The sequence below is a fragment of the Eschrichtius robustus genome, chromosome 13, assembly GCF_028021215.1.
Source record: "Eschrichtius robustus isolate mEscRob2 chromosome 13, mEscRob2.pri, whole genome shotgun sequence".
In the NCBI taxonomy this organism is placed as follows: Eukaryota; Metazoa; Chordata; class Mammalia; order Artiodactyla; family Eschrichtiidae; genus Eschrichtius; species Eschrichtius robustus.
The window spans coordinates 52,369,433-52,382,119 of NC_090836.1; the positions used below are offsets into that span (position 1 = coordinate 52,369,433).

Below are 12,687 nucleotides of genomic sequence, written 5' to 3' on the forward strand. Positions count from 1 at the left end.
TGAGAAAATATTGGAAGAGATTATAGTCGAAAACTTCCCTAACATGGGAAAGGAAAGAGCCACCCAAGTCCAGTAAGTGCAGAGAGTCCAAGGCAGGATAAACCCAAGGAGAAACACGCTGAAACACTCAGTAATCAAATTGACAAAAATTAAAGACAAAGAAAAATTATTGAAAGCAACAAGGGAAAAACGAAAAAAAACATACAAGGGAACTCCCATAAGGTTAACAGCTGATTTCTCTAGCAGAAACTCTACAAGCCAGAAGGGAGTGGCATGACATATTTAAAGTGATGAAAGGGAAGAACCTACAACCAAGATTACTCTACCTGGCAAGGATCACATTCAGATTCCATGGAGAAATCAAAAGCTTTACAGACAAGCAAAAGCTAAGAGAATTCAGCACCACCAAACCAGTTCTACAACAAATGCTAAAGGAACTTCTCTAAGTGGGAAACACAAAAGAAAAGGATCTACAAAAACAAACCCATAACAATTAAGAAAACGGTCATAGGAACATACATATCGATAATTACCTTAAACATGAATGGATTAAATGCTCCAACCGAAAGACACTGGCTCGCTGAATACATACAAAAGCAAGACCCATATATATGTTGTCTACAAGAGACCCACATCAGACCTAGGGACACATACAGACTGAAAGCGAGGGGATGGAAAAAGATATTCCATGCAAATGAAAATCAAAAGAAAGCTGGAGTAGCAACTCTCATATCAGATAAAATAGACTTTAAAATAAAGAATGTTACAAGAGACAAGGAAGGACACTACATAATGATCAAGGGATCAATCCAAGAAGAAGATATAACAATTATAAATATGTACGCACCCAACATAGGAGCATCTAAATACATAAGGCAACTGCTAACAGCTATAAAAGAGGAAATCGACAGTTAACACAATAACAGTGGGGGACTTTAACACCTTCCTTACACCAATGGACAGATCATCAAAACAGAAAATTAATAAGGAAACACAAGCTTTAAATGACAAAATAGACGAGAAAGATTTAATTGATATTTATAGGACTCTCCATCCAAAAACAGCAGATTACACTTTCTTCTCAAGTGTGCATGGAACATTCTCCAGAATAGATCACATCTTGGGTCACAAAGCAAGCCTCAGTAAGCTTAAGAAAACTGAAATCATATCAAGCAACTTTTCTGACCACAATGCTACGAGATTAGAAATCAATTATACGGAAAAAAAATGCAAAAAACACAAACACATGGAGGCTAAACAATACGTTACTAAAAAACCAAGAGATCACTGAAGAAATCAAAGAGGAAATCAAAAAATACCTAGAGACAAATGACAACGAAAACACAATGATCCAAAACCTATGGGATGCAGAGAAAGCAGTTCTAAGAGGGAAGTCAATAGCAATACAAGCCTACCTCAAGAAACAAGAAAACTCTCAAATAAACAATCTAACCTTACACCTAAAGGAACTAGAGAAAGAAGAACAAACAAAACCCAAAGTTAGCAGAAGGAAAGAAATCATAAAGCTCAGAGCAGAAATAAATGAAATAGAAACAAAGAAAACAACAGCACAGATCAATAAAACTAAAAGCTGGTTCTTTGAGAAGATAAACAAAATTGATAAACCTTTAGCCAGACTCATCAAGAGAAAGAGGGAAAGGACTCAAATCAATAAAATTAGAAATGAAAAAGGAGAAGTTACAACAGACACCACAGAAATACAAAGCATCCTAAGAGACTACTACAAGCAACTCTACGCCAATAAAATGGACAACCTGGAAGAAATGGACAAATTCTTAGAAAGGTATAACTTTCCAAGAGTGAACCAGGAAGAAATAGAAAATATGAACAGACCAATCACAAGTAATGAAACTGAAACTGTGATTAAAAATCTTCCAACAAACAAAAGTCCAGGACCAGATGGCTTCACAGGTGAATTCTATCAAACATTTAGAGAGGAGCTAACACCCATCCTTCTCAAACTCTTCCAAAAAATTGCAGAGGAAGGAACACTCCCAAACTCATTCTATGAGGCCACCATCACCCTGACAGCAAAACCAGACAAAGATACTACAGAAAAAGAAAATTACAGACCAATATCACTCATGAATATAGATGCAAAAATCCTCAACAAAATACTAGCAAACAGAATCCAACAACACATTAAAAGGATCATACACCATGATCAAGTGGGATTTATCCCAGGGATGCAAGGATTCTTCAATATACGCAAATCAATCAATGTGATACACCATATTAACAAATTGAAGAATAAAAACTATATGATCGTCTCAATAGATGCAGAAAAAGCTTTTGACAAAATTCAACACCCATTTACAATAAAAACTCTCCAGAAAGTGGGCATAGAGGGAACCTACCTCAACATAATAAAAGCTATATACGACAAACCCACAGCAAACATCATTCTCAATGGTGAAAAACTGAAAGCATTTCCTCTAAGATCAGGAACAAGACAAGGATGTCCATTCTTGCCACTCTTATTCAACATAGTTGTGGAAGTCCTAGCTACGGCAGTCAGAGAAGAAAAAGGAATACAAATTGGAAAAGAAGAAGTAAAACTGTGACTGTTTGCAGATGGCATGATACTATACATAGAGAATCCTAAGATGCCACCAGAAAACTACTAGAGCTAATCAATGAATTTGGTAAAGTAGCAGGATACAAAATTAATGCACAGAAATCTCTTGCATTCCTACACACTGATGATGAAAAATCTGAAAGAGAAATTAAGGAAACACTCCCATTTATCACTGAAACAAAAACAATAAAAAACCTAGGAATAAACCTACCTAGGGAGACAAAAGACCTGTATGCAGAAAACTGTAAGACACTGATGGAAGAAATTAAAGATGATACAAACAGATGGAGAGATATATCATGTTCTTGGATTGGAAGAATCAATATTGTGAAAATGACTATACTACCCAAAGCAATCTAAAGATTCCATGCATCCCTATCAAATTACCAGTGGCATTTTTTACAGAACTAGAACAAAAAATCTTAAACTTTGTATGGAGACACAAAAGACCCTGAATAGGCAAAGCAGTCTTGAGGGAAAAAAATGGAGCTGGAGGAATCAGACTCCCTGACTTCAGACTATACTACAAAGCTACAGTAATCAAGACAATATGGTACTGGCACAAAAACAGAAATATAGATCAATGGAACAGGACAGAAAGCCCAGAGATAAACTCAGGCACCTATGGTCAACTAATCTATGACAAAGGAGTCAAGGATACACAATGGAGAAAAGACAGTCTCTTCAATAAGTGGTGCTGGGAAACCTGGACAGCTACATGTAAAAGAATGAAATTAGAACACTCCCTAACACCATACACAAAAATAAACTCAAAATGGATTAGAGACCTAAATGTAAGACTGGACACTATAAAACTCTTAGAGGAAAACATAGGAAGAACACTCTTGGACATAAATCACAGCAAGATCTTTTTTGATCCACCTCCTAGAGTAATGGAAATAAAAACAAAAATAAACAAATGGGAGCTAATGAAACTTAAAAGCTTTTGCAAAGCAAAGGAAACTACAAACAAGATGAAAAGACAACCCTCAGAATGGGAGAAAATATTTGCAAACAAATCAATGGACAAAGGATTAATCTCCAAAATATATAAACAGCTCATGCAGCTCAACATTAAGAAAACAAACAACCCAATCCAAAAATGGGCAGAAGACCTAAATAGACATTTCTCCAAAGAAGACATACAGATGGCCAAGAAGCACAGGAAAAGCTGCTCAACATCACTAATTATTAGAGAAATGCAAATCAAAACTACAATGAGGTATCACCTCACACCAGTTAGAATGGGCATCATCAGAAAATCTACAGACAACAAATGCTGGAGAGGGTGTGGAGAAAAGGGAACCCTCTTGCACTGTTGGTGGGAATGTAAATTGATACAGCCACTATGGAGAACAGCATGGAGGTTCCTTTAAAAACTAAAAATAGAATTACCATATGACCCAGCAATCCCACTACTGGGCATATACCCAGAAAAAACCATAATTCAAAAAGATACATGCACACCAATGTTCACTGCAGCACTATTTACAATCGCCAGGTCATGGAAGCAACCTAAATGCCCATCGACAGATGAATGGATAAACAAGATGTGGTACATATATACAAAGGAATATTACTCAGCCATATAAAGGTATGAAATTGGGTCATTTGTAGAGATGTGGATGCATCTACAGACTGTCATACAGAGTGAAGTAAGTTAGAAAGAGAAAAACAAATATTGTATATTAACGCATATATGTGGAACCTAGAAAAATGGTACAGATGAACTGGTTTGCAGGACAGAAATTGAGGCACAGATGCAGAGAACAAACGTATGCACACCAAGGGGGGGGAAGTGGCGGGGGGGGTGGTGGTGTGATGAATTGGGAGATTGGGATTGACATGTATACACTGATATGTATAAAATGGATAACTAACAAGAACCTGCTGTGTAAAAAAATAAAATTTATAAAATTTTAAAAAATTTAAAAATTAAAAAACAAAGCAAAAAAAAAAAAACCAGTTCCTGACCACCAACAGTTTCCAAATCAAACCAGTGCAAAGGTTCTTTTTTCCTAAGTGTAAATAATTATGGGGTAGTGATCCTATGACAACGATTTGCTTCACTCTCAAAACTGTCAAGATTTAAAGCAAACAGACGGGCAGCCAATATCTGACAGTAAAGAAGAAAAATTAGCAATTAATCAGGGCTCTGTTGTCAGAATTCTCTGCTGGCCTGACCATTTGTTTAAACTGAGCCCTTGGATTCACTACTACTTGTCCATAAGTCATAATGGACCTACATTTAAGTAGGTCTGATAAAAATTCACTTAGTTGCTGTTTCTTGGGAAGAACTGAATATATTTGTAAACACAAACACCTATGTTATTAGTATATAAACTAGGCAATGATCCTACAAAAGATGATATCAAATATGTATTGTTTATACAAGAGCTGAAAATACACTAACTAATAAGTGTCCTACAAGTTATTTTTTGGACAGTGCATACAATACAAACTCATATTGCTCTTACGTTTCTACATGACATATGACCCATAAGTGAACAGCAAACCCAACCCGTCAGCCGTAAAACCCCAAATTCATATCTGGATACTGGGGCCAGAATACTACAAATGTAATTAAGCTGATTAGGTTTTAGAGATGCTGTTTTCTCATAAAGTAATTTGTGTAGTCGGTGGGGAGGGGGGTGTGCTTTACAGCTTTAATAAGGACAAAAGCACCTGTTAAGCTTTTCAAATTAGGAATAACATGTAAAACATCACACTTATGCGGACACTTAGAAACACAGGAACTTCAGTTACTTGACAATTTCAAAACCTGACTCTAAGAAAGATAAAGTAACCAAAAGATCAACCTTTAGAGCACCACTTTACTTTCCAAAAGTGTCACTCCTCATAGTGACAATCTTTAGAATGCCAGAATGTTTAGAAATTAATATTTAGTCCAATATCACCATGTTTATAGATGAGGAAATCAAGATCTGGTCTAGACACTGGCACTTAAAAGGGGGTGGGGTGGGACGCAAGGTCCTGGACAGGGCACTGGGCTTCTGGGAAGCAGGGCTGAAGCCCTGGCTGGCTGGGGAGGCAGCTCTGTCAGGGAGCTCAGAGCTTTGAAGGAAACTGCTCAAAAACGTGGACAGGGCGTTGGGGAGCAGGTGCTTCTCTGGAAGGCATAATCCAACATAAAGATACTCTGGGCATGGAAGTTGGGTTACCTTCCGAGGCTGGGGTCTTCTGGTGAAAGATGCTTCCCTGGGACGAGGGGCGGGAACAAAGCCCTCGGTCACCACCTTCGTCACTGGAAGGGCCAGGAAAGCAAACTCTTTTCGAAAAACACGGAACCAGACATCAAGACTAAAGGTGACTATGAGTGCAAAAGCTGTATCATCGATTCGGTTTTACTCAGAACAGAAAGGAATCATCCCCTGACTTGCTCATCTGTCTCCAGCAAGCTCAAGATCCAGAACGGAACAAGGGCTCAGAGACAGGCTCCTCAGTGTGTATCTTAACAAGGCCCTGGGAGATGAGGATTCCTATTTTCAAGATGCTCCAACCCTGGGGAGGGCAAGAGGAGCAGATGTGCTGGTGACTTTCTGCTTGCCCCCCCACCCTGGAGATGCAATCTTGGCCTGTGTCTGCGCCCTGGCTGACCAACCTCTCTGACCCTCATCCCAGCCAGGCTCATCCAATGGGAGACCCTGGTAGGAGAAAGCGGGATAGGAAGGAGAAGTCAGAGTATTTCCTCCCACTCTCTCCTGTGGCCCCTGCCTAGGGGCCCTCATCCGTAGCCCCCTCTCCTGGGCTTGGCTGTAGCATTTCCTCCCTGGACCCTGCAGGCCTAGGGGGCTTCAATGCCCTCCTGGCCTCAATGCTCCTCGCCGGTCCCCTTTCACTCCTTCATTCAGTTGATCCATGCGAGTTGGAGTCTGTCTCCTGCCAGGACCACTAGGGAATAGAAGCCATGAGATAAACATGGCATCTTATATTCACTTCCACTTACCTGGAAAAATTTTATATTGAAACTGAGAGAGAAGAACAGAAATCCACATAAACCTTAAAAATAAACAGACCTTCCAAAAACAGCCATCTTCAAACTCCAAATACTGCTGCGTTGGCAGGTCACTGTCCTTTGGTATCCAGAATCTTTAGTGGGAAGACAGGGAGAGGATGCTTAACTAGGGTGACTGGAAACTCCCTCAGGCTCTCCTGCTCTCTGGAATTCACTGATTGCCTGAGGGAGTCAGGGGAGGGGAGGGTCCGACCTCACGGGAGGGCTAGACCAAGCAGTGATGTTGAGAAGAGGCATGTGACCCAGAGGAAGCAGCTGGAGGAACGACAGCATCTTTAGACCACAGCCCGTGTAGGGAAGTCACTCATCCTCTGAGGACATCATGATTAGAGTCCAGTACTTTGACTGCTTTTAGAATAAAGAGTCGGCCTTTGGCAAAAAGTCCTGCTAGAAGGCCAACATATTTTGTTGCTCAAGGGACGGAGAAATGTATAATACATATTACAACACTTTTCACAAAGTCTGTAATTTAATATAGACTAAATAACAGATGTGGCCATACCTAAAGTGAGCACATATCAGTCATTTAAAAGAAGATTAAAACACAAGTCTATCTGATTTCTGGTAATACTGGATAGAGTAAAGGTTAACCACCATCTCTTGCCCCAAATTCCTCTCAGTTGAACCCGGAAGAGAGGAAAATGCAGCCTGTAGGGGCACATGCATAAAATGAGACACTCCTGGGCTTCTGGGAGGGGACACAGGGCAAAGTTACCGAGTAGAAAAGGAACTAGCTGGGGAGTCCTCCCCAGGCCCCTCCAAACACCCATTTCATTCAAATCCCTTTCCTCCCTCCTCGTCTCTCTCACATATTATGTCCCTGCTAATAAGCTTTCATCGAAAATCAGGTTCTGAAGTCAAAAAACATTTGGATACTACTGGTTTAGGTTAAACCCAAGTATATATATATATACGTGAACTGCTACTACAGACAAGGAAGGAGAAGACCACCCGTATCTTTTAATACCAGCCTGATGAGTCTTCTTAAATGCACTCTTATCCAGATGTAGAAGGCTGATCTTTCTCAATATCTAATCCCAAGCAGGATTATTTTATTTCTAAGCATTTAACTTTTTAAAAAAGATTAAAAAATTAAAGGAAGGCATTAAACTTTAGGAAGAACCAGAGGGCTAATCTGCTTACCTGCTGTCCCCAGCATTTGCCACGTACAGCTTCCCCAAAAGGCAAACCACAATGAGGGCTGTGCAACCACCAGATATATTGTATGAACTCCTCTCTCGTTCGATTTGTAGGTCCTGGAGAAGAAGACAAAGTTAGTACTGGACTGTACAGGAACAAAGACTGTCTTAGCCTTGTTCCCTCCACACAGCCCTAAGATCTGAATACGATTCGAAGAAGGGACAAGAAAATCTTTAGTACTGGCTTTCTATCACCTGACAAGCATTTCTGGAGAGGACACTGGCATAAAACTGTCGCCTACCAGACCATCTGCGGACCAGAGACAGGAAACAAGGGAAGGCAAACAGATATAATCAGACAAAAATGAGAAGAATTAAACCAATTGTATTTAATAAATATCATGGCTTACGGAAAATTCAGTCTTTGTATGGACAGCCTGAGCTGCTGTGGAAAACAGATTAGAGAGGCTAATGATGTCGAGTGCTTGGACCTGAACAATGTTTTTAACCCCAAAGTCTCCAATAAATAAATTCCTTTACAGCTAGACGAGACAGGTGACTTGAAGGATTGTGTCCTCAATTCAACTTGGGCAGGAGTCCACCCCCGTCTTACTGATCAAAGATAGAAGCTTCTGAACTCTGAACTGACTTCCTCTTCCCAAGGCCACTAATTCACAAGAGGGACACACACGCATAGTATCAGCCAACCTTCAGTGAGCACTTGCTCTACATCAGGCAGTGCGAGAAGCACTTTACATATAGAATCGCATCTCATTCTCACAACTGTATCATTAACCTCACTGTTCAGATGCAGACAAGTGGGGAACTTGCCCATATTTACCCCACTGGAGTTTGGATTCCAGTCGGGTTCTCCTCCTCTAAAGCCTAGTACTTATCACCTGCCACCTAATGAGGTCTCCCCAAGGAAATTAAAAATAGAACCACATTCCTATGGACAGAGATGCATCAACCTCCAGATAGATGTCTTTGTGAAATGCTGTGTCAGTGACAGAAACCAGGGTTCCGTGACCTCAGAAAAATGAGAGTTGAGTTAGGAAAATAAACCGAATGCTGGCCAAAATAATGCCCAATGTTCTCATCGCCATCTATTGTTGGGGCCAAGGAAGACAGGACGAGGGTGGGGTACAGAAGAGGAGGAAATGGTGCCCTGGCTGATTCTTAGGCTGCTGTCGGCTGACCAAGGGCCAGGGCCCGTTTGTGATGCTTAGAAACCCACAGAATTAGAACTCAGCTGCTTCAGCCAGCCTCCTGATGGAAAGCGGCGATAATTCGGTAATCCAGCATTTATCGGCAGCTGCTGTGCTCCAGAGGCCAGAGGCGATAACACAAAGTCAGATAAATCACCAAGGAGAAACTGGAAACAGGAGAAGAGCCTGAGCTTTGAAAACAGATTAAGAACACAGTATTGGTCAAAATGTAAGGCGAGAAAAAGTACAAAGACAAGACCTGGGAGAAACTAACATACTGGGAATGAACTGAGTAAAGGGTAAGGGCCGGGGGTGGGGGGAAGGCTGCGGAACCATCGGGAGGGGTAAGAATGAGTGTACTATATGGGATGTGATGGTTTAGAAGAAGGTGAATAAAAATTCCAAAAAGGGGTTGAGTGAATGACAACATCACGTGCTGCAGACGGGTCAAGCACAAGGACCACCTCCAAAGACCACACTGAATTTTTAAAATTTATTTACAAACTCTGTATAAATTAGCTTAAAGGGGCTGTCATGAGGATTAAATTAGACGGCGTAGATGAGGGGCTTTGGAGACCAGCTAGATTCTCCCCACAGCCTGGATCCCATGACTGAGAGCAGAGACCTTTCTTGCTCACTGCTAGATCCTCAGCACCCATACTGGGCCAAGTAAAAGGTAATTTAATAAATGTCTATTCAATGGGCAAATAAAGAAGTACATTATAAAACGCCTGGGTTTCCAATTATCTCCCCACCGTTTTACCTCTGCCTTAACATGAGACGTGTTCCACCATTCATAAATGAAAAGCTTACAACGTGCATAAACACTCACTGAGATACTAATTAAGCAGGAACCCAGGCTTCCAATAACACGCAGTCAATTGACAGGAATGAATGAATGGTTATTAGAACCCAAGCAGGGATGGCAGGAGGCTGGAGGGTGACGAGGAGGAGGGACCCACGTCAGCAGGGAAAGACCGTCACAAGAAAGTGAAAGAGGGGAAAGAAAACATCAAGATGTCAGAAGTTCCATCTGTTGAACCTCCAAACAGTGCATCAAAACAGAACCAACAACCCTATTCACAAAGGAGTTTGCGGGCAGGTTTATGCAATTTTTCTGCATTTAAATAAATAAAATTAAGTTGATATTATGATAGATACATATTTCATCAAATTAATATAGAAACTGGTATATAAAGCCCACACTCAATACTAACATTTTTAATACACTGGAAAGAACTGCTCTGGCTACAGAAACTATCCTTTCACATCCAGAATCACTATTTGTTTGAATACCTAAAGTCTGAATGAAAGGCAGTTTTGAGTAAAAATCCTTTAAGCACCCAACTGCTTACGGACTGGAGTGTGAATGATGCTTGACAGACTTAAAACCATTGGTGCGATCCAAAAAGTACACGGGGACCACGTGAAAGAGCCGCCCACGGCAAAGAATTCCTCTGGGACTCAGACAAACAAGTTTATTCTGCATCGTAGGTGCATTACTTATCATGGTTTACATCACCAGAAAATCTGATTATAAAATTATTTCATCCTTTAAAAAAATATCAAGATAGAGTGTTTGACACTAAGATTTTCTGCTCCAGCAGAGTTCACATTTGCCTTTCATTTAGGGGGAAACATTCCAGTTAGCCTGCCCATTGAATGCCTTGTTATGACATTAATAGCGTGAGGCAATATTTTTTTCTAATTGATTTCATCGTTTCTTTCATCTTTTCCTACCTTCCCTCTGCAGTTCCCCCGGCATAAGAAATGCAAATTTGGCAACATTTCCACATAAACAGTGGACCAAAGTCTAGCTATTTTTTACACAAGAAACTTTGCTAACATGCTCATGCTTTCATCACCTCCCGCCTCTGCGTGGTAACAGACATATGCGTGTGCGCTCAGACGCACACTTTAATTACATGTGTGCTCTCTGGGATCACAGTGAAAGGATTTGAAAGATGTGTTTCCACAGACTTCATCCGCCCTGCAGGATTCACTGACATGAAAATATGCTCTTTTATTTCTTCTTCTAAAACTGGGTGTAACTAGAACATATTCTAAAAATAATTGTTCCCCCTCCCCTCCCTAGAAGCCAAAATAGCACATTTTTTTCCTACACCACCTACTCCTCTTTAAAAGATGTTTCACAAAATCTTAGTACTAAAAGGAACATTAAAGGACCATCTGGGTGGTTCTTTTACTACCAGATCAAACATGATAAATGAAGTCAATAAAGATATATTTACTGTTGAATTAACTACCTAATTTCTTCAAACTCTTAACTTTTCCAGTTAGCTTAAGCTCCTCACACTCTACATTAAAAAAAAAAAAAAAATGTATCCCTCAAGAAGTTTGGGTACTTTTTTCAAAAGATTAAGGAAATCATGGAAAAACTGCCCACTGCTTATGCCAAACAAAGACCGATTTGGTATATCTCCCCCATTTTAGCTGTCATGAACCTCAAGACATAAGTCTAGAATAAATTACCAGCAAAACACATGCACATACTATGATTCCTTTTCAAGTATGATCTAAAACGATCAACTTAAGTGACTCAGAAGATTCCATTAACAAGATAATTGATTTATCTGTTCAATCAAGGGTCCCTCTCAAGGCTGCTTTCTACCTAGCAGAACTGACTTATCCTGTGTTGTATCCGTCTAAATATTACATGTAAGCAAGGTTTATCTCTAAATCAAAGAATGGATCCAATTTTTAAGACTTGGGATTGTATTTTGCTCCTTTTTGTTGCAAGGAGGAATGAGAGCAGTGAAGGGGAAAAAGAATGTGTGTGAAAGGAGACTGATTCAGCAGGAAAGAATCGCAAGAAAGAAAATATATTGCTCAGGATCATTGTAATTTGGTTCGAAAGTCCCACAGATGACGCAGCTCCAGGATCATTCTTTGTTTCCTACCAGTTTCAGGTTGCAGAAGGAAAGCAATATCAAACACCAGAAGGGAGCGAGTGTCGGGTGCTTTCAGTAGGACCCGGCACCTCCCCCTAACTGGGTTAAAACATGGTTCTGAGCACATTGCTAATAGCGTCAGTCACAAATAATAAGATTCTGCATGGTTTTAGTATCTGGGCCTGATTTCGGTTTATTCTGAGAAGCCAATCTGTCAGGCAGGCAATGGGGAAGGGAAAAGCCAGCACTGCCTAATATTGCCACCTGCTGGCTGTTGGTGGAATCACATGCTCATTCCTTCTTGGAAGAACTTCCTGTTCTTCTAAAAACAAAGACAAAACAAAAACAAAAAACCTCTAGCTTAAATACAGACAGACCAACAGGTCCACTTACCATGAATATTCTAGTTTTCAAAACCATTAAAATTTATAAACTATAGATTAGCTTTGCATTCATCCTTTTTCACCATAAGGTCACCATATGGTTTTTACCAACAAAGCCAAGCTGAGTGGTATTTCCAACCATTTACTCAGGGACAGTAAGATGTATGCTAGTTTTACAAGTTAAAATGTTGCCATTTTACTCCCTTCATAACAATCAAACCTCCAAAACATTCTTCACTGTGGCGAGGAATCTATACCCACACTGAAAAGGAAAGAGGACAGAATTTTGAGATGCTCCTGCCTGTGTCTATAACTCAATTTCTATAGGTAAAAAGGTCATCACTGCTGACTTGCTTCTGATTCCTAGGAGGGCAAAGGTCTCCTGCAACTATACCAACAATGGAAGTGAC

General features: G+C 40.2%; 1 protein-coding gene across 2 annotated transcripts in view; it reads right to left on the reverse strand.

The window, feature by feature from the left end:
* PPM1H (protein phosphatase, Mg2+/Mn2+ dependent 1H) overlaps positions 1–12,687 on the reverse strand; it is a 265,292-nt gene that overhangs the window by 123,766 nt on the left and 128,839 nt on the right. For both annotated transcript variants that reach the window (XM_068560262.1, XM_068560261.1), the window contains exon 4: positions 7,779–7,891. In XM_068560262.1, coding sequence (XP_068416363.1) covers positions 7,779–7,891 — 113 coding nt within the window. The remainder of the gene's footprint in view (positions 1–7,778; positions 7,892–12,687) is intronic.